General features: G+C 24.5%; 16 protein-coding genes and 1 pseudogene across 16 annotated transcripts; 3 read left to right on the forward strand and 14 right to left on the reverse strand.

Annotated features, from left to right (window-relative positions):
- Nucleotides 1-1,189: 1,189 nt before the first annotated feature.
- AAJ76_360001589 (hypothetical protein) lies at nt 1,190-1,589 on the reverse strand (annotated as a pseudogene).
- A 671-nt stretch (nt 1,590-2,260) lies between these two features.
- On the reverse strand, nt 2,261-3,031 carry AAJ76_360003031 (hypothetical protein; the record flags this gene model as incomplete). Its single annotated transcript, XM_024475325.1, has 1 exon — nt 2,261-3,031. The coding sequence occupies one exon, from the start codon at nt 3,029-3,031 to the stop codon at nt 2,261-2,263; it is 771 nt and encodes a 256-aa protein (XP_024330729.1).
- A 186-nt stretch (nt 3,032-3,217) lies between these two features.
- AAJ76_360003817 (hypothetical protein) lies at nt 3,218-3,817 on the reverse strand (the record flags this gene model as incomplete). The annotated part of the gene is made up of 1 exon (XM_024475332.1): nt 3,218-3,817. The coding sequence occupies one exon, from the start codon at nt 3,815-3,817 to the stop codon at nt 3,218-3,220; it is 600 nt and encodes a 199-aa protein (XP_024330730.1).
- Nucleotides 3,818-4,383: 566 nt separating this feature from the next.
- On the reverse strand, nt 4,384-4,593 carry AAJ76_360004593 (60s ribosomal protein l37; the record flags this gene model as incomplete). Its single annotated transcript, XM_024475337.1, has 1 exon — nt 4,384-4,593. The coding sequence occupies one exon, from the start codon at nt 4,591-4,593 to the stop codon at nt 4,384-4,386; it is 210 nt and encodes a 69-aa protein (XP_024330731.1).
- Nucleotides 4,594-4,936: 343 nt separating this feature from the next.
- Nucleotides 4,937-10,018, reverse strand: AAJ76_3600010018 (dopey-like leucine zipper transcription factor; the record flags this gene model as incomplete). Its single annotated transcript, XM_024475304.1, has 1 exon — nt 4,937-10,018. One exon carries the CDS (start codon nt 10,016-10,018, stop codon nt 4,937-4,939), a length of 5,082 nt encoding a protein of 1,693 aa, XP_024330732.1.
- A 17-nt stretch (nt 10,019-10,035) lies between these two features.
- AAJ76_3600010359 (hypothetical protein) lies at nt 10,036-10,359 on the reverse strand (the record flags this gene model as incomplete). The annotated part of the gene is made up of 1 exon (XM_024475305.1): nt 10,036-10,359. One exon carries the CDS (start codon nt 10,357-10,359, stop codon nt 10,036-10,038), a length of 324 nt encoding a protein of 107 aa, XP_024330733.1.
- Nucleotides 10,360-11,032: 673 nt separating this feature from the next.
- AAJ76_3600011248 (hypothetical protein) lies at nt 11,033-11,248 on the reverse strand (the record flags this gene model as incomplete). The annotated part of the gene is made up of 1 exon (XM_024475306.1): nt 11,033-11,248. One exon carries the CDS (start codon nt 11,246-11,248, stop codon nt 11,033-11,035), a length of 216 nt encoding a protein of 71 aa, XP_024330734.1.
- Nucleotides 11,249-11,924: 676 nt separating this feature from the next.
- On the forward strand, nt 11,925-13,979 carry AAJ76_3600011925 (hypothetical protein; the record flags this gene model as incomplete). The annotated part of the gene is made up of 1 exon (XM_024475307.1): nt 11,925-13,979. One exon carries the CDS (start codon nt 11,925-11,927, stop codon nt 13,977-13,979), a length of 2,055 nt encoding a protein of 684 aa, XP_024330735.1.
- Nucleotides 13,980-14,066: 87 nt separating this feature from the next.
- AAJ76_3600014915 (proteasome subunit beta type-1) lies at nt 14,067-14,915 on the reverse strand (the record flags this gene model as incomplete). Its single annotated transcript, XM_024475308.1, has 1 exon — nt 14,067-14,915. The coding sequence occupies one exon, from the start codon at nt 14,913-14,915 to the stop codon at nt 14,067-14,069; it is 849 nt and encodes a 282-aa protein (XP_024330736.1).
- Nucleotides 14,916-15,053: 138 nt separating this feature from the next.
- Nucleotides 15,054-15,563, reverse strand: AAJ76_3600015563 (60s ribosomal protein l17; the record flags this gene model as incomplete). The annotated part of the gene is made up of 1 exon (XM_024475309.1): nt 15,054-15,563. The coding sequence occupies one exon, from the start codon at nt 15,561-15,563 to the stop codon at nt 15,054-15,056; it is 510 nt and encodes a 169-aa protein (XP_024330737.1).
- A 78-nt stretch (nt 15,564-15,641) lies between these two features.
- AAJ76_3600015899 (anaphase promoting complex subunit) lies at nt 15,642-15,899 on the reverse strand (the record flags this gene model as incomplete). The annotated part of the gene is made up of 1 exon (XM_024475310.1): nt 15,642-15,899. The coding sequence occupies one exon, from the start codon at nt 15,897-15,899 to the stop codon at nt 15,642-15,644; it is 258 nt and encodes an 85-aa protein (XP_024330738.1).
- Nucleotides 15,900-16,040: 141 nt separating this feature from the next.
- On the forward strand, nt 16,041-16,418 carry AAJ76_3600016041 (ubiquitin l40 ribosomal protein fusion; the record flags this gene model as incomplete). The annotated part of the gene is made up of 1 exon (XM_024475311.1): nt 16,041-16,418. The coding sequence occupies one exon, from the start codon at nt 16,041-16,043 to the stop codon at nt 16,416-16,418; it is 378 nt and encodes a 125-aa protein (XP_024330739.1).
- A 248-nt stretch (nt 16,419-16,666) lies between these two features.
- AAJ76_3600017293 (f0f1-type atp subunit c archaeal vacuolar-type h+- subunit k) lies at nt 16,667-17,293 on the reverse strand (the record flags this gene model as incomplete). The annotated part of the gene is made up of 1 exon (XM_024475312.1): nt 16,667-17,293. One exon carries the CDS (start codon nt 17,291-17,293, stop codon nt 16,667-16,669), a length of 627 nt encoding a protein of 208 aa, XP_024330740.1.
- A 523-nt stretch (nt 17,294-17,816) lies between these two features.
- Nucleotides 17,817-18,296, forward strand: AAJ76_3600017817 (vacuolar atp synthase 16kda proteolipid subunit; the record flags this gene model as incomplete). The annotated part of the gene is made up of 1 exon (XM_024475313.1): nt 17,817-18,296. The coding sequence occupies one exon, from the start codon at nt 17,817-17,819 to the stop codon at nt 18,294-18,296; it is 480 nt and encodes a 159-aa protein (XP_024330741.1).
- Nucleotides 18,297-18,383: 87 nt separating this feature from the next.
- Nucleotides 18,384-18,779, reverse strand: AAJ76_3600018779 (hypothetical protein; the record flags this gene model as incomplete). The annotated part of the gene is made up of 1 exon (XM_024475314.1): nt 18,384-18,779. The coding sequence occupies one exon, from the start codon at nt 18,777-18,779 to the stop codon at nt 18,384-18,386; it is 396 nt and encodes a 131-aa protein (XP_024330742.1).
- Nucleotides 18,780-18,796: 17 nt separating this feature from the next.
- On the reverse strand, nt 18,797-18,934 carry AAJ76_3600018934 (hypothetical protein; the record flags this gene model as incomplete). Its single annotated transcript, XM_024475315.1, has 1 exon — nt 18,797-18,934. The coding sequence occupies one exon, from the start codon at nt 18,932-18,934 to the stop codon at nt 18,797-18,799; it is 138 nt and encodes a 45-aa protein (XP_024330743.1).
- Nucleotides 18,935-19,191: 257 nt separating this feature from the next.
- On the reverse strand, nt 19,192-20,832 carry AAJ76_3600020832 (rrna methyl-transferase; the record flags this gene model as incomplete). The annotated part of the gene is made up of 1 exon (XM_024475316.1): nt 19,192-20,832. One exon carries the CDS (start codon nt 20,830-20,832, stop codon nt 19,192-19,194), a length of 1,641 nt encoding a protein of 546 aa, XP_024330744.1.
- Between the last annotated feature and the right edge of the window lie 41 nt (nt 20,833-20,873).

Raw genomic sequence — 20,873 nt, forward strand, 5'->3', positions numbered from 1 at the left:
ACATAAAATAATATTTGTAATTGGTGCTAAAATTTAACGGTCATAATATTGAAAATATACCAGACTTTTTATGTTTTTCTTAACAAATAGTATAAGCAAAGTTTAGAAACCTTCTTTAAAGCGGAAAATATTTTAATTAAAAATATTTAATTTTACAAGTATTGTAAAAAGTTCAAAATATTTTTTTTTACAAAAAAATTATTCTTTGCAATAAAGAAACAATAATATTTATCAAAATATAGAAATGTGTATTGTAAATAGTATTTGAGTCTAAAAATTATTTTTAAAACATTTAAGAAAGGAAAGAAAATAAAAACATAAATATTAAAAATATGCGCTACAATTTAGCATGCTAAAAATCCTTTATGTAGAAGAAATTGGATTTTTTTGTAATAAAAATCTTTAAAGTTTTTGTGATCTACTTTAGCAGATTTAAAGACAAAGTAAATTTAATTGTCATTGACGACATCAATTTGATTCACCGCGTATAATGCGGAACCCGAAAATTATATTTTCAAAGGTAAAAATTATAAAAACCATTTTCTAGCTTTTGTATTTTTTGTTGTACGTAAAGGTATTTTCTATTTATAGCTAAATAGCGCTATATGAACATTTTGTGTATAAATTTTACCCTTGCAAGTGAAGTCTCTGTTGCTATAAAACAAGTCTTGAAGACATAAATACTACTAAAAATAACCTCTATTGATCTTAACTATTTAACATATGATACTCTTTTGGGTACTTTAATAAAATAGTAATTTTATGTCTAGAACATACAAAAGAAATACAGAAATTTTATTAAACATTGAGGCGTGTTTTTTATCGTGACTATAAAAATTATTAAATAAATTAAAAAATAATTTTTTGCGGTATTAAATCTTTTTTTTGAATTTACAAATATAGCTTGCGTTTTTTCGTTTAAACGGCCTGTAAAATGTATTTTTACAATATATTATTGTAAAAAAAATAGTGTAAAAGTGTCTACAACTTCAACCTATAAAACTTTAACGTCTTTATGATACACAAAAAAAGCTTTTTAATGAAACATTTTGAAGAAAAAATTAGAAAAAAAAATTTTAACAATAACAATCATGCTTTACAAAATTCTGAATTTTTAATATTTTTAAAGTGAAACGCCTTAAATTAATATGTCAACTTTAACTTTTTTTTTACTTTAACTGATTAATTTTTATTGAATTTTAATTTCCTGGCTTTTTGCGTCATTATACTCATTTATTTTCCAAATAAATAAACCATTTCCTTGTAGAATAACATCATAATAAACTTTTTTCAAACTAAACATCCGTAAATGCCCACCCTTTTTATTTTTCAGACATAAGTTACAGGGAACAAGTGATGTATATCCTAGTATAATATTACATATTTCTCGATGACATTTGATATCAAGCAAAAGCAAGATTTAGTTCTATATGTTATTCCTGATTTTTTATATTACCTGTCCGATAATTAGTACTAAAAAGTTTTATCTTGTTATTAGATATAAGAACTAACCTCATAGATTTTTCAATGAGGCAATTACAACACTTTTGACATTTAAATGTATAAATACATTTTGTAGTTGATTTCATGCAGTAAAAAAAATATTAAATTTATACTTTTTTATACACAACCTTAATTAGCCTTTAATAAAAAATTATAAATTTAAAACAAACGGGAAAAAATGTTTAAAATGTGTTTATTTGTTAAAATATGTTAAAATGTTATTCACTAACAATTTGTTCCATGAATGTATGTCAAGAGTTTCTAAAACTTTGTTTAATTTGATTAGTTTTGACTAGCTTTTGTGTCACATATACCAATTTTTATTAAAAACAAAAAATAAACAGCAAAATTGTTAATAGATGAGAAATTAAAAATGTTTTGTTCTGTCTTTTGTAGAAATATAAGCGTTTATTTCAAGCAAAGACTGAAATTTTATTTGCTACTTTTACTAAATTATATTTAAGTAGGTTTGTTGGTATACATAAAATATTATTAAAATTTACATAAATACTTTTTATATTTTAAAAGTCAATAAAAATTTTACAATCTTAATATAAATTTATTTTTAAAACTAATTTAATAGTTATACTACATGTAAAGAAAAATGTGCTGTATTATTGTCTGATAGAGCAATAAATGTATGTATTTTACAAACTAACATTTTTTAATATATACAGTTTATTATAAAACAATTTGTTTAATTGTTTTATTAAAATAAAAAAAATTAGTACTTAATATATCATAGATAAAATATAATTTACTTTTTACTTTTCTTCTTACCTTTTTTCTTCAATATAACATCCTTATTTGCATTTTTATTGATATCATCTAAAAGTTTTTCAACGAAGTCTTTTTTTTCATATTCTCTAGATTTCTCAATATATTCCCTTAGTTTATTTTTTTCTAATTCTAATCTTTTAGATGTCTCATCTTGTATGTCAGTAAAACATGAGAAAAAATCTTCAATAAAACTTTTATCATCTAATAGCCTAATATTACATTGCAAAAAAATAGTAGTATCTCCGATTTGTGATAAATTAATCAACTTTTTATCTGTTGGCCAATAGGACCCGTAAAAATGCGCAAAATCGTATTTGTAACAAAATTCTTCAATTTTTTTTGTAATCGTTCCGAAACATGAATAATTCCTTATATTAGGACTTTTTGTACAAAATTGACTGCCAAAGTGTATATTTCCCAGTTTTATATTATTTATATAAAAGTTTGGTATCTTCTTCTTTAAATATCCTTTTAGTATCACAAACTCTTTCTGTTCACTAAATAATAATTGTGACAGACAAAAATTTTTCTTAAGAGTTAATATTATATACATTTTTTTAAATATTTCATTTGATTCTAGTAGTATTATTGTTTGATATACAGATGGGTATATAAATGTAGTAGATTTATATTTCTTTTGTAAATATCTCGTTTTTTTAACTTTTTCATCACGCTCGACACGTTTTCTATAAAAAAAAATTCCAGATACCCCGATAATAAAACCACTTATGAAAAGAGGAAGGTACATTTTTAGGGGGTAAAAAAACAAAAAAAAAATCTAATAAAAGATAGTGTGTAAAAGGTTATGTTTTGTTAGAAAAAAGTAATTTAATCAATTTAAACAAAGTAAAAAATGATTTTAAAGGAAACTATTACGGAAATGTATGTAGATATTTAATATGACCAGTAAAACTTTTACAAATATATTTTGTATTTATTTATCTTTATTACTGGCATAGCTTTGTTTTAAATAATTTATAAATGACGGAATTGTATCTTCAACTTCTAAATTTATTTTTTCTTCATTTTCTTTTAAATAATAAATTATTTTCAATTCGCATTTTTCTCCAAGAAAAGGACCGGTAACTTTAAATACAAGGTAAGACGCCACACCTGAGAAATACTTTTCTATCTTAGGCTCACCCTCATCCATTACAAACATTATCTTAGATTTATCACATACATCTCCATTTTTGTAATAACAAACAATAGAGTTATTAGTAAATTTCATACGATCAAATTCCCCTAAATTTTGACATGTAGTATCATTTATCACCACTTTAAAGTGCTTTAGTGGGTTAATAACGTACACATTATTATTCTTCTCAATTTTTATAGATAAATTTTTTAGTTTATCGATTTGCTGTGGAAGAGGAACAGAGTTTAGTTTCTCACTTTGCCTTTCAATATAAAATTTTACTTTATCTTTCTTTCCTAAATATTGATATTTAGAAGTATCGGTATCTTTTGTTATTTTAGTAAATTTATATGAGACTGTGCATAAATGATGAATAAGGAAAAACAAAATCTGCATAAAAGGGGTATAAAAAATATAATATAAGTTTATTAGCAAATAATAGATAAAAATATTAATTATAGATTTAAAAAAAGTAAAATATACAGAATACTTTTAATATAAAATGCTAAGAATATTTAAATGACAGTGTAAATAATTTATTTTTACAATAACAGTATTTAAAACTTAAAATATAGCAAAAAGATTAATTAAACTTATAATGTTTTTTAAAACACTGTGATATAAATTAATAAGAAATTTTCATCACTTATTTGAATAAAGATCTTCTTTATATATATTACTTGTCATCGATATATTAGTAATATTTTATACTAAAATAAATACTTAGATATCAAAATTTTAACACTATGACAATAAAGCTGTATACATATCAATCAGCAATATTGAGTTGATAGCTTTTACATATCTGTTTTATAAGTACAAAAGTATTATTTATGATTTAACAAACTAACATTCAAAAGTAGAATTTATAAGTAAATATTATTATTTTAAAATTTTACTAAATTTATTTTAAAAAATATTGACACAACACCAAACAAAAGAATAGATAGTTAAATCATAATTTAATTCTGTCTAATAGTCTTCCAAAAATTAGCTAAAATAGGGTTAACTTTTTTTCCATGTTTATGCTCATAAATAACTTTTTTCAAATATCTCATTCTTCCTGTTCCAAGTGCATTTCTTCTTCTGGCTTTTATAGACCCAGGATTTCTCCATTTAGGCTCCGGATATGCACATGATGCACATTTTCTAAGTTGCTTGTGATAAGACATATTACCACATCTTTTACATAATGTATGATTTCTCTTATTCTTTTTACCAAAGCTTGCTGTTCCTTTACTCTAAAATTAAAAATAAAAAAATTCACTTACCATTTTATGGGTGAAAAATAAAAAAAATACTTGTGAAAGCATAAAAATATTAAAGAAGAGTAAATTAGTAAAAGCATAAAAATATTTAAATAGAATGAATTTGTAAAAGCATAAAATATTTAAATAGAATGAATTTGGAAAATCTAAAGAATAATGAATTGATAGATTTGTAAAAGCACAAAAATATTAAAGAAAAATGAAAAAAATATTAAAATAGAATGAATAGATTTGTAAAAGAAGAATTTTAATCATGAAATTCACTAACTATTAATTTCTCTAACACGTCAATATCATTAACTGAAGATTTAATATCTTGCATCTTGTAAAAGTACGGACAATATTTTACAAATTTAAGCATATCCTCGGATTTTACAGTCTTATAGGAAAAGAATAGTGTTCTTTTTGTTAAAATCTGTCTTCTGTTAAAAGTAGGTTCAGCATTATTTTTTACTAACTTTTTATACAATTTATAAAAGAGTGGTAAAGACTTACTTTTTGTTCCATTAAAATTATCTGTGGAATCATAAGAACGTTGACTAATTTCTGTACCAAGACAAATATTTTTAAATTCAAAGGTTTCATTGCTATCTAAAAAAAACAATACATCTAATAATTTCACAATGAACAAATATTCAGGATTATCTAACGAATTAGTTTTTATAAATGTCAATATTTCTGTAAAAATAACAGGAAATAACGGTAGTAATTTTCCGTGGTCAATTTTCACACATAAAATTTTTACAAGAAACCAAGCTTGTTTTCTAACTTTAATTGAAATGTGTTGTAAAAGACCTACACACATTTCAATAAACTTTGAATTAAATCCTGCGAATTGATTAAAGTTATTTGAAAATATTAAAAAAGCTATTCTTTTTAGCACATTACACTTATTATTGATATCCGAAACCTGTGACACAAAAAAGCTACTTTCTAATTTGTAAACTAATTCATCCATAATATTTAAATCTGAATTTAACAATTTTTTATATAAAAAACCCTTTTCTTTCAATTTAAATGTAAAAAATTCATTACTACCTAAATATTCTAATAATTGAAGCTTCATGCTTTGAATAGTAATCGTAGGATTTTCAGATAAAATAATTAAAATGTCAATTATAAACACCTTCATGCTTTTATCAGATGTTTTTAAAAGATCAAATAAAAATCCTAAAAAAGTCTGAAGTGCACTTTTAATCTTTACATTGTATTCCAAATGACTCAGAAATTCTATTAAAATAATTTTATCAGATTTAGATAAATTTCCCCTTTGCATGTGCATTATTGTTTGATAAATTATTGTTAAGAATTGATTATGTTCATCAGGCAATATTGAAAATAATTTTAACAAGTAAAGAAGCGTATTTACATCAGTAAAAGTTCTATAATTGACTATTTGATAGAGTGTTAGTTTATACTTTTTAAAAAACTCTAGTAATCCTACGTTTAAGCAAATTGAATCAAATTTAAGTAAAAATTTAAAAGCTTTACTTTGATTTATCGAATAAGATGATAAAATTTCACCATACAGTCTATCTTTAAAAGATAAATTAATAATATATTGTGGTGAGAATGTTGAACTAATTAAATATTCAATAAAGTATCCAGAGAATGTATTAAAAAATAGTTCAGATATTTTAGATATTGCTTTTACTTTTTGATTTTGAAAGTGAAAATCAAATCTTGCAATTCCTTTATTATCTTCCTTATTAGGCTTGACATATGTTACATTGTAAAAATTAATAAATTTTTGTATCATCATCTTTGCAATAAAAGCCCAATTAAAATTTATCGAATTACAATCTAACATCTTATTAATAATTTCATTGGCTATTAAAAATGAATAACCTTCTTCTGTTAAATTGTCTAAAATATGAGGTAGAATAATTATTAACTGTTTAATATCCAGAGAAAATATAATTGTTAGAAAATCGAAATAGTAAAAGCATTTACTATTTATAAATGCAATATATTGCATTATTATATTTGTATCATCTCTTAATTTTAATAATTCTCCTATAGATATAATTATAGCTGGATCATTCTTATATTTTTCACAAATAGTTAATATTTTATTGTAATCAACTGTAAGAATATCATTTTTTATAATAATTTCTGATTGTATCATAAATTGTATCATTTTAATACACTGAATTTTAATATTTCTTATACTTTCATGTAAATCATAATATTTAGAATCTTTTATGTAAGAAATGTCACATAAGAAAATATAAATTAAAATGTCAAAAAGAACATTTTTGTATGCAGGCATAAAAGATCCTATAACTTCTGTTAGTTCTTGTACATTTACGCAATAGTATTCACTGACCAATTCTAGTCTAAATTTCTGAGAATTGAACAAGCAATTTTCAATTAATTTTAAAATCCCTTTGATTTGTGAAATATTTGGTCTGTCAATAAAAATGTAATTCAATGTTCTTACATTAGAATTTATAAATCTATCAATGATAAATGAAAATATTCCTTTAAATATATAAATTGATTTAAGTAATGAAATCAATATTGGATCACGATTAGATATCTTATTATTAATCAAATAGAAAATATTATAGAAATAAAGTGAATTATCAGCCTGTAGCTCCATTACGAAATATAAAAATAAACAAATATGCTGTTTGTTCAGATCATTAACTTTTTTTATAAGTATACGCTCGTATCTTTGTTTAAAAATTCTATTATATTCATAGATCAATATAACTATCTGTTTTTTATTATCCTGTGACATGTCACAATTATTTAAAATAAGAATATCTGATTCTAAGGATTCTGATCTGCACGAAATAGTAGTTTGAGATAAATTAAATAATGAATTATAATTTTCATTGTAAACATTCCATACATCTCCATAAGATTTTTCATTATCTTGTTCTTCATTAATAAATCGTGTCCAAAGTTCTTTAAAAAGGATATCTCCGTTTACTGTGTTCACATCCTCATAAAAACATATTGATTTTTGCATAACATCTAAAGATTGTTTGATCATCCAATTAAAATAAGGTTGAACAAAGTCTTGAAGAATATTATTTTCTTTAAAATTAGTGTAAAAATCTAATATAAGACAATAATTTGCATCATTTAAATACCTTAATAAATACTTGGATATTAATGACATATAACAAGATTCAATATCTTTTAGAACACTTGCATTTTCCTGTACGTAAAATTCATCAACCAATTCAAAAAAATTATTACACGTCTTGCTCGATTGTTCTGTAAAGATAATTTTAGTAATATTTTTACTTAAAAATTCGTATCTAACTTCTTCATCAAAATACATGTAGTTTTCTAGAACAAATATTAGTAAAAGTGGAAGATGTGTGGATAAAACAGCATTATCAAACACTAAATAATTTTTTATGCAAAAATTAACAACCGATAAAACATCTGTTGGTGATTTGATGTCTTTTATTTCCTTAATTTTTTTCTTATCTTTACGTTTATTATTTTTCTTCGAAATGTTTTCGTTAATTCCATAATTAGAATCATTTAAATGATCTTCTAAAACCAAGCTTGAATCATTTAAGTTGATCGAACTTTTGTTTTCTTCAAGAGGAAATTTTAAATCGAAACTTATATCATTTTTTGATGTTTCTGAAATATTATCTGATGTTAGATTATTTGCAAGATTAAGATCACTAAAATTTTCTTCTAAATCATTAAAATTCCCTTCTAATTTTTGTAAATCATTAAAGTTCCCTTCTAACTTTTGTAAATCATTAAAATTCCCTTCTAACTTTTGTAAATCATTAAAATTCCCTTGTAAACTTTTTGTTATTTCTAGATCATCAGATGGCAATCTCTCTTTACCATACATTTCACCAGAAGCATCAGGAGAATCAACACTTTTTAAAATCTTAAAAGAAAGGTCTTTATGACTATCATAAGAATCAGCTTCTAATTTTTTCTCATCTTTATATTTCTCGATTTCATTTTGCTTTTCTTCATTAAATCCTCTAGATTGACTTGTATAAACTGTATTTTGACTCTCAGGAAATATAATTTTACTTATAGATTCATTTTCTTCTGTTTTATTTCTTAAACAAATATTAGGCAAATAATCTTTTTTAGATAGCTTAACTTGCTTTATACTTGTTATTGAGTTTTTAAGTTCCAAATAAAATACCTTCCATAATTTGTCTAAATCAGTTGTTACAAATATTTTACTTATATCAATTAAATTTTGCTGATTTAAAGGTTTATCTCTTTCTAAAATAGTATATTCCTCAATATTATCATCAATATAATTTTTAGAATAAACTAAAACTTCAAAGAGTAAATCTTCTAAAATTTTTTCTGTTAATTTTACTTTATCTGACAAAGTAGTAAAAATTTTAAAAAATTGTGAAGTTAAACGTCTTGTCTTTAAAATCCTTAATAATGTCTTTGTAACAATTTTTATATCTGTAAATTCATCATCTTCTGCAATATTTATCCAAGAAAATACTTTTTTATTTAGACTTTGTTCCCTTTTCCCAAAGATAAGAAACATTCCTTCTAACAAATCACTATTCATGCTTTCAGAAAATATTTTTTCTTTTAAAGGAAACATGTGTAAAATTAAATTTAAGGTTCCTCTAAGTATTAGAAGATCATCACTTTTAAGCCCTTCTTTTAGTGCTTTAATGACCAGTAGTTTATCAGAAATCATTGTATCATAGTTTATTTTTTCATTCATTAAAAATAATATTATAGATTGTCTTAGATCTTTATTTTGTAAGAAAATCATCCATAAAGAATTATAAAACTTTTTTTCATCAATTTCTACTCTAAACTTTTTTATAAGTTCAATACCTTTGTCATAACATTCACTTGCTTCTGATTCTATAGCCGGTAATATTCCATATAACACGTTTATAGTAAAACAATCTATTTTTTCTCCTAATACAATAATATACTTTTCTAATAAATCTAGATATGTACTTATTACAAGTATTCTAGAATGACAGCCAAACTTTAATAATCCTAAGGTATAAATACCAAAATTTTCTAATAGTTCATCTTCAGATATTGTATCAAAAATAATTGAATAAGTTTCAAGCACTTTTTTATGCACTCCCGCAGGAAGTAAAGGATTTAAACATTGATTTAATCTTTTGCATAAAAATTCAACTTTTGGTATAAAAGGTAGTGAATAGGTCTGAATAGTACTATCAAGTGAAGTAAGTAAAGCTATAAAATCTGGCCACTCTTGTGCGTTTTTAAATGATTCAAGCTTTTTTGTTATTTCTATAAAATATCTTTCATCTTTGTTTGACATAAAAGGGTAGAACATAATGTTTTTATTTACAAAATAAATTATTATAAACATGTTGTAAACAAACAAACTTACTTTTTAATGAGGATTTTAAGCTGGAATTCGAATAAATTTGTGATCTCTAAAGGGTTTAAAATATTAGTAAATTTATTTTCTAATGAATGTGAAATAGCAAGTGCTAATTCTAGATTGTAATTGTCTTTAGAAAATGTTATTGGTATTTTATTTTTGTCAAATGAATCAGATTCAAGTTCTACATCTTCACTTGACTCCTGAGAATTCTTATTGTTTATTTTTTCTCTTTCTACTTCTTGTGTGTTTACAATGTTATATGAAACACGTTCTTTATTATTTTTATTACTAGTTGGTGGTTTTCTTATATTTTCTTGTTCCATTTTGAAGGATTTTATTTAATAAAAAATAAGTTAAATAAATTTTATATTTAAAATTTGTTGCATAAAATAAATAAAAATTAAATAAATTTTATATTTAAAATTTGTGTGCATAAAATAAATAAAAGTTAAATAAATTTTATATTTAAAATTTGTTGCATAAAATAAATAAAAATTAAATAAATTTTTATTACTTTAATATAAAAAATGATTAATATTTGTCATTACATTTCAAATTTTTAAAATTGTAACCAGAATCCTGGTGAGCAGAACAGGAGATACTTTAAAAAAAGAAAAAGAAGTGTTTATATCAGTTATATTTATTGAATCCGGTTTATATGGTTTTAGCCTTGTTAAAACATTTTATATTAGATTTGTTTCATTTGTTAGTTTAAGCCTGATAATTTAAGTAATAAGAACTACAGCAGGCAATAAAAATAATTATAAACCTAATAGTTCTATTATTTATTTATTTATTTATTTTTTTAGATTAAAAGACAAAACTTAAATATTTATAAAATTTGTAAAAAAAAGAAATAATCAACAATCCTTAGTAATAAAAAAATAACTGAATAATACAATAGAATAAAGAATAAGCATATGTTAAATAAATTTATTAATTATAAATGCCCTAAGTATACAATCCTATAATATATTTCTTACCATTTTATACACATTATTTCTTATTATTATAATACCTTTCTAATATACTTTTTCTTCCATACTTTTCTAGTTCATGTATTACCTTAGGATCTTGTAAATATCCTTCAACCAGTTCAAATTTTAAAGGGTTAAAATTCCTTATTTGTTTTATAATATCATTATTTCTTACTAATTTTTTAAAAAAATTTTCAAGATCTTTTGAAAAAATAATATCATCAAGTGTGATCATAAGGGTATAAAAAATATGTAAATAAAGGATATAGTAGACAGTAAGGGATAAGAAACATAAAGTTTAATTAAATATTTAAAAAATAATTATAGTAGACATGAAGGGATAAGAAACATAAAGGTTAAAAATAATTATAGTAGACATAAAGGGATAACAAACATAAAGGTTAAAAAATATTTAAATAAATAATTATAGTAGACATAAAGGGATAAGAAACATAAAGATTTTAAAAAGAATTTACAAATCATAAAAATATGAAATTTTAAGGGTATAATATTAAAGCATAAAAGATGGACACTAATGAAATACAACCTTTAGAAGCATTATATCTAAGTATGATAGATAAGAAAAATGTAGAAATATATGAAAAAGAAGGAAATACTATTCACAGGGGATACATTGTAGGATTTGATGAATATATGAATATTGTTATTGAAACGGGTCACAGTAGATATTTATTGAAAGGAGATTGTATTCTATCGATAAACATTAAAAAAGATTAATTAAATTTTTAATAAATATTTTGTTCGTCAGTTTATAATTTAAATTTTGATCAAAAATTTTTATATTTCAATTGTTATTTTTACTTAAAATATATTTTTATAAATTTATTTTCCTTTTTTAGAAATCAAAATTTTTAAATAAATTTTTTACATTTTTAACCCTCAAATTTAAGATGTTTTTGTTTTCTCTATTTTTATTTGTTAAGTCAACTACTACTAGCATCGATTACACATCTTTTGTCACTAAAATGATATCGGAGAGTGATACAAATAAAATCATTTATAATCGGAATCTCCTTAGTTTAATTAATAGTAGATTTGTTATTCCTTTAAGAGCATTTGATGATACCATTTACTATCCACTTGAGATGTCTGAAATGTCAGAAAAATACAAGTCTAGCATTTTAAAAGAAACTGATGATTTTTATCAAATAAATTCTTTTGAAAAAAAAATTAGCATAAATGACATGAATGGTAAAATTTTAGGAATTTTAGGAAAGTCAAGAAATTTAGTTATTAGTGTCAGAGATTATAAAAATAATGAAGAAAATTTAAATTTGTTAAAAGCAGTTTGTAAAGATACGGATTCTTTTGTTACAATTATTCCTGCATCTTTGTCTGCAGTTGTAGGTATGCTTGTTAATGATGTGGAGGTACAAAAATACTGTATTATTTCTGTAGTAGGAAATGTGACTGTTTGTACAATTTATGAAATTACAGCTAGTGATAAAAGTGTGAATATTAAAACACTCTTTTCTGAAGAATATAAAAATTTTGGTGAGTCTCAATTTGATAATATAATTTATAAGCATGTTAAATCTAGTTTACAAAAAAGAGGAGATAAAAATCTTGTTATTATTCCCACCTTTGATGAATACGTTTATAAGGATAGTGATTTATTTTTAGATATTTCAGGAATATGTTTAGAAATAAAAAAAAATATTAATTTTAGTGTATCTAATCGTCCTACAGAAGAAGAAGTAGCTATTAGTAAAAATGATAAAGATGTAAAGAAAATAATTGAAAATTTAAATTGGAATTTTGATGAAATAAAAAATGATTTATTTGAATCAGTAAATTCAAAACAAATGGCAGAATTTACGAATAAAATATTGGAAAAGTGTGCGGAATATGGTATTAAAAAAAAATATTTAATTAGTACCTATAATGACACGTTAATTAATAGGATATTAAATTTGGATAATTTATCAAATATTCAAGATACATTTATTTTGAAAGGTGGTCTTAAGTATGTTCAATCGAGACACATTACATCAAAAAAGCAGATAACATCTGATGATCCCAGAATATGTGAAGGAAATACTATGTTTAATAACTCAATGTTTTATTTAGAAGAAGAGATTAAATTAAAAAATAATTTTATAAGTAAAATTCAAGAAATAAAAGCAAAAGAAGGTAAATATTTCGAATTTTTATCAGACGATGCTTTAGAAAAAATTGAAAAGTTTATTAATTTAGATCCTGATGTTAATAATTTGAAATTAGAAGATGTAAAAAAATTTTTTGCTATTTTGAAAGAGCTAGATTATAAAAATCAGAAAACTAAAAATGATAAACTAACAAGACCGGATCAAATAAGAAAACTTGAAGATATTATTGAAAAAGTAAGTAAAGTTAAAGAAGAGAGAAATGAAGTATGGACTAATGCACTTGAAAAAAAATTAACTGAATGTAAAACTTTTTTAGATGACAATAGGAAAAATTATGAAGTTTTTGGATCTGATTTTGTAGAAAAAGCTTATACATTGGAAGGAATATTGGATTCTAGTATTCGGTCTTTTGAACAGAGGAAAGCAGCAGAGTTGGCTGCAGAGGAAAAAAAGAAAATGGCTGAATTGGAAGAAAATAAGAAAGCAGCTGAAATAGTTGAGGAAGAAAATAAGGAAGCAGCTGAAATAGTTGAAGGAGAAAATAAGAAAACGTCTGATGGAGAAAATAAGAAAGCAGCTGAAACGGTTGAAGAAGAAAATAAGCAATCTTTTAATAATCAATTAAAAGGGGATAATCCATTTGGTGCAACTTTTCCCGATTTTAGTAAGTTAGTTTCGAGTCCTGAAAAATTAAAATTGTTACAAGAAGAATTTGGGCGTTATTTGGGCAAAGAAAATATTAAAAACTTTTTAAATAAAAGTGCTGTAGAAAAGAAGCATAATGACAATCCAGAAAAGCAGAATGCTTCTGAACGAGATGACAACAGAGATTTATAATTAAATATTTTTTGTTTTTAAGAATAATGTATTTTTTTAATTTACATACTGGTTGTCAAATAAAAAACCAATTTTTACTAAAACTTTTTAATCCTGTCTCAATTTTTCAACACTTTTAACTGCACCATTTTCACGCACAACGTACATCTCAAGATAATCTCCTGTTTTTACGTCTCGTTCAGATGCAGCATCAAAGGCTTTTCTCACTACACTTTTAGTGTATTCTTCATCAACTACAGGACTTTCTCCTATCCAGTTCTTTTTTTCGATTAGTGAATCCAATAAAGGCTGTATAAAAGAAGCACCACTTCCATTACAGACTGTACTAACTTTTTCAAAGTGCCCCAAACAATCAAATGAATATACAAATGGTTCACCATCACAGAATCCACTTAAAGTCACATATGAGTAGTAAGGGAACAGCCTCTTAGAGTACATAACTTTACTAGCCAGATTAGCAAGACTATGAATTGATATTTTATTAAATGACTCATAAAGAAGTACTTGATATTTTAGTATATTAATTAATTCTATCCCATCAGCATAAAAACCTGTAATAGTTACTAAATAATCTCCGATATAGTATATTTTAGGTGTATTTCTACTATAAATACCCATTTCAGAGCAGTGTCGTGTATCAGCGGCTACTATAATAAGATCATTAAGTTTTATAGCTACAGCTGTTCCTGAATTATCTTCGTATGGATTGAATTGTGGCTCCTTTTGTTTTGTTACTTTACCTTCCACAGAATCAGTAAAAGATTTGTAGTCTTTAAAAACAGTAGATGTACTTTCCTCAGTGTCTATATCAAAGCTTAAAGATACAGTAGTATCAATTTTTAAGGTTTCTACATCTAATACGTTTACATCTTTAGATGTCTCAGTATTGTTAATTTCCTTTAGAATATTTTTTGAAGAGGCTTCCAAGAAAATCATTGGGGTTTTGTTTTTAAAGTTTAAAATAATTATTGAAATAAAAGAGAAGTGAAGTAAAACCTAATAAAAATATTAAAAAGATACAACACATAAAATATGTAAAAAATTAAACTTAAGATAATCAAGTAATAAAATAATTTATTCTTCTTGTTTCATAATATCATTTTCATCATTAACTTCCATATCTCTTACCTTTGCTGCTATAAGAATGTGACATGGACTTTTATTGAAAGGAGTTACTCGGCCATGTGCCCTAAACACTCTACCGAATATTTTAGGTGCTCTGCATATCTGAACGTGATCCAAATCTAACTTTTCTATATCAATACCCTTTTCTGTAGCCTGCTCTTTAATATTTTCTAATACTTGTAATATAGCCACTGCTGACTTTTTAGGCCATCTTCCTTTTCTCTGTCCAAATGCTCTAGCCTGCCTGGTGTGTCCACATCCCCTAGCATACCTCCTCATTGGTACACACTCTTTTTTAACAATTACATTGTTGAGGTAAGAAATAGCATTAAGAAGAGATCTTTTTCTTAGAGTACTGGCAGTCTCCCTCGTCTTTTTAAAACTAACTCTTGCACTATCAAGTTGTGATTTAATGACTTTCGTAGGGTCTACAATATCATACGCGAAATTAATAGCCATATTTTAGGGGATAAAAAATAAAAATTTTAAATTATGCATAAATGAAGAAGAGTGTTATAATTTATAAATATTATTTCTTTAATTAGCACTGTCAAATGTTCTCTTTACACTCCACGGTACACGGCACATCGGACAGAATCTTTTCTTAATAATCCAGTCTGCTATACAATGTACATGATACGTATGATCACACATTCCTACACAAGGTTTGCACTCAATAGGATGTGTGCATTTAGGACACATCTGATCAAATGTCTGCTGACATATTCCACACAAATCTTCATTTATCTTCCATCTCCACGAATAAGTTAGAAAAGCCTTATTTATTTTAAACATAAAAAATAAGGATAAATAAAAATTTAAAATATTAATTTATAAAAAATCTTATTCTTTTTATAACTAATTATAGATATAGTTCTATACACCGTCTCTTACTTAGTGTTTTATATTAATTATTTTTAAAATATTTTCACCCTCATGTCGATTATTTGTAAATTTAACAACAAGTCATCATTTTATAATTTAAACACTGCCTTTGATCTTAAGGTAGAATTGTCTACTAAATACAATCTAAATATTAATGATATTTCTCTTTTATGTGGTACAAGATTTTTAGAAGACACTTCAATTCTCTCTGTTTTTAATGGCCAGGAAGTTAATGCTATTCTAAAATGTGTGGGAGGAGGAAACATGTTAGATGAAAATGATAGAGAATTAGCTAATAAAAGAAATAAGAGATTAATATGTAGGAGATGCAATGTTAGATTATCTGTTAATGCTACTAATTGCAGGAAGAAAGGATGTGGTAGTAAAGATTTAAGACCTAAGAAACAGCTAAAGGCAGTTAAAAAATAAATAATTTATTTTAATAAATATTTTTATTCATTTTTTTTTATGAAAGATTGAAAGAAAATACAGTCACAGAAATGTGTGGAGAAAATACAGAACCGGAAATGTGCGGAGAAAATACAGTCACAGAAATGTGCGGAGAAAGCACAGCTACGGAAATGTGAAAAAAATACGGCTACGGAAATCTGCCCGACTAGTGAGAAAGTTGTGTTAAATCTTTCAAAAAACAAAAATTAAACAAAAAATTATTTATTTTAATTAATATTTTTATACACTTTTTCTATATTTTCACTTATAAATTCATCAAATAATTTTATAAACATATTTTTATTAACCACTACTTTCCTTTTTTTCTGTGGTTGTATCTGCTGACTTATTATATTATCTGTATTCCTTATAATATCCCATTTAGTCTTAGTAGACATGTCCCAAACATATTTAACTTGATAACCTTTAGTCATTAAATCATTATAACACTTATCTGCAGATCTACTATCATAAAATTCTACACATTTCGTATTCTGATTGGCATTCCTAATGTCTTTTACTTCTCCATACTGATTTAATAAAGACTCATTAAACTCTGTTATATTTTTTAATGTAATAAATAAAGTACTCTGATTCTTATTTTTATCACATTTTTCTTGGTCTTTTGGCAATTCATATTTACTAATTGTATAATGTACATTATATTCCTTACTAATATATTCTTTATAACACTTATCACTATCTTTAATATTGTAAAATATAACAAATAATAAAGAATTATTATTAGGAATATTATATACTTCTTTTATGTCGTATGTATTTTTTATTTCTGATGAGAATGATGAAGGATCTTGAATATTTGTAAAAAGGAGTGTCTTAGTCTTTTTCTCCATAAAAGGATAAAAAAATAAAACCTAATATCTTAACAAGAAAATAAAGGAGTAATTATTTTAAGTTGAGTTAGTTCATGTACTGAATAAAGATTTAAATACTAATAATATAAATAAATGGTTATTTAGGTTAAGTTAATTAAATAGAAATAAACAATGTAATTAATAATGGTGTAGTAAGTTAGTGATTATTTTTGTACTAAGGATAGAAATTTATATCTCATTGAACTACTGAAAATTGATCATTTAAGTTGAGATGGCTTATAAACCAAAAGACTAGCAATTTTAATTCAATTACTCTACAATCAAAATTTAAATCAATTTTCTACAATGAAAGAATCAATACATTTAAAAAATATTTTATAAATCAAGATTTCCTAATTGCACAAAACCAAAAGTAATTGTTAACTCATTCATTTTAAAATATTTTTTGTGCTTTATGCACATTTTTATTTTTTCCCTTTTTTTAAGTAAACATCAATGAAACGTTTCATTTATAAAAAAACAATTTTAAGGGGTACACAAAATGACACAAGACTTGTTAATGAATGAAGAATCGCTCAAAACAATGTTAAAAGGCAGTGCAGTAATATTTGCTATGCTTCCTACACTGATAGGTGTCGCCTTTGGACTTGTACATGGATCTAATGGTGTATGTAAAGCTGCTGATTATTCTGTAGATCTTATTCATGCAATTATGCCAATGGGTTTTATTTCTGCTCCTTCAATATTTTCCATTATTATGTTTTTTTACATTACAATTACAGAAGTAGAATCTATTGATCATGGAATTAGAATGCTTGTATCTTGTGTTATCCAGGGAATAGGAAATTGTTTTGGTGCTTATTGTATCGGTAAAATGGCATCTTGTGCATCTGTAACCAAAGCACAGCAAAAGAAGTTTAATGGATCATTCTTTTTAGTTATGGTATTTGGAGAGATAGTTGCTTTGTTCTCTTTGGTAGGTGGAATGATTTTCTTAACACTTGGTGCCACAAAATCTTAAATAAATTTTAGAATAAAAATTTAATTGAAAATTTTTTATATTAAATTTTAATATAAATTGGTGATTTATGAAAAAAAACAAACAAATTTAATAAAACTTTTTTAATTTGTACAAAAGATCAAAATATTCATTATTTTCATATCCTCTCTCTTTACAAATATTTAATAACTTCTTTGCTTTGATAAACTCTTTATTTTCTATCGTCTTTTTAATATAAAAAAATAGAACTTTTTTGTATCTAAAAATATCATACTTTTTAATATCAATATCTATATTCTTTAACAGGCAGTTATATAAAGCATATTCTTTTATTTGACTTAGTAACTCGTAATTTTCTTCATAATCTATTTTTACAGAAAAAATATTATCCAATTTTTTAATATCAAGTAAGAAATTATAATAAGTTTCTTTAAGTGCTCTACGTTCCTTAACAATAGATTTTAGTCTTTTTTTACTAGTCTCTTTGTTTAAAGGAGTAAACATACAAAAGGGATAAAATATCACTTTTTAGAAATAAACGTGTATGTAATGTTTTTGCAAAAAAATGTGCTGAAAGATTTTTCAGTTTCTCGTTTGGTGTCCTTCGTAGATTTCTGCATAAATTTAAGACCTTTTAGTTTTTCACTAAGTTCTGACATTTTGGGGCTAATTTTTTAGTAAATTTTATAAACTTTTTACTTTAACAGATGAAACGACCGTAAAACAAATATTTTTAATTTGGTGCTAATTTTTTAGTAAATTTTATAAACTATTTATTTTAACAGATGACTAGCTACAAGACAAATATTTTTAATTTGGGCTAGTTTTTTACAAAATTTTATGAACTATTTACTTTAACAGATGACCAGCTGCAAGGCAAATATTTTAATTATAATAAAAATTTAAAAATAAAAAATTATTTTTTATTTTTTTTGCTTCGCTTGTCTTTTTTTAATCGTCTATCAAAATGTATAAGTCTTCCTTTGCCTCTAGGAATACCACATCTACCGTTTTTAGGAAAAACAATTCTTGGTTTGGTTCTTGTCTTTCGATATTCCTTTTTGTATATTTCTTTAGCAATGATCCTCTCTTCATCACTTTCTTCTATTATCATATCCTTCATAAATTTCTCTGCTCGTCTCTCTGCCCTAGTCTTTCTTCTTAACAGTGCTTCCTTTTCTTTTTTTGTTAACTTACATTCATCTGCTTTACAGGGTCTACCATTCGCATACTGATCTTCTCTTAGATAATTCGGTAGTTTTTCTTCAGGATCTGTCCAATATCTATCTACAGTACTTTCTATAAACTCAGTTGGATTATCTTTGTATCGAGCAATACATAACATTTCCTCTTCATTAACATCCAACGAATCAGAACAACTTTCTATATCTATATTATCATCTACACAGACCATTTCTTTTGTTTGTACTGGATGATCTTCTTCATTTAAAACCATATTCTTAAACAAATCATCTTCATAAAATGTATCTACAGCACACAATACTTCTTTATCTATTCTATTAACTTTTTTTGATTTTTTTAATTCATTATCTATTTCTTTTATTTTTTCATCTAGAGTAAGAGTAACCATCTCAAAATCTTCTTCGTAGTCACTTTCTTCGTCTTCAGTTAAAAATTCCAATTCTTTTAGTTTTAGTTTACCACTTTTAACATCTTTTATTATTTGTTTTTTTTTCTGATAAATTTTTTTTACATCGTTTTTCGATAAAATTTTTACATCTTTAATCAAAAATTTAAATTCTTCATCAAGCTCAATTGGTAAATCATTTTCAATCTCTGTTATTTTACTAAGAATATCATTGTCAGATGATCTTATAAATTCGGAAAATTTAATTTTGGTGTACTTGTAATCTAAAAAATCGTCTTCGTTGGTCTTAAAAATATTTTCATAATTTAAAATATCATCACTGTAATTATCAACTCCTCTAAATCCAAGACACACTACAAATATTTCCGCACTTTGTAATCTTGAACTTAAAGGTTTAGTAGCCTCAACTTTACTAAACATTTTTCCCAAGACGTTAATAAGTGAATCGTAATCGTTCGATCGAAAAATCTTTGTTACAAATGTACCGCCTTCGCGCAAAAAAAGCGAAGACAGTTGTAATGAATAGAAAACAAGAAGATTTTGGTTAAACGCATCATTCTCCCAAGATGTACCTACGTTAGGTGCTCCATCATGAAGAATAACATCTGCCTGTCTAAATTCCGTATCACTTAACATCCCATACAGCCGTTTTCTACACTCATCTGATGTAATGTCACAGACAAAAGTTTCTACGTCCCCTATGTATTTAATAGGGTCCAGATCTATACCAATAATTTTACGAGGCCTAGGCATTTCTTGCGCTGCTACTTGTAGCCACCCACCTGGTGCCGCACATAAATCTATTAAAATTTTAGCATCTTTAAGAAAGCCGTATTTTTTATTAAGTTGAAGCAATTTAAATGCCGATCTTGCTCTGTATCCCTTTTCTTTAGCTAGATTATAATATTTATCTAAGCGCTGTTTTCCCAGAGATCTATTTTTAGACATTTTAACGGTAAAGAAAAAAATAATTTTAAAGAATAATAGAA

This window comes from Vairimorpha ceranae (genome assembly GCF_000988165.1).
Source record: "Vairimorpha ceranae strain PA08 1199 chromosome Unknown NODE_36, whole genome shotgun sequence".
Classification (NCBI taxonomy): Eukaryota; Fungi; Microsporidia; family Nosematidae; genus Vairimorpha; species Vairimorpha ceranae.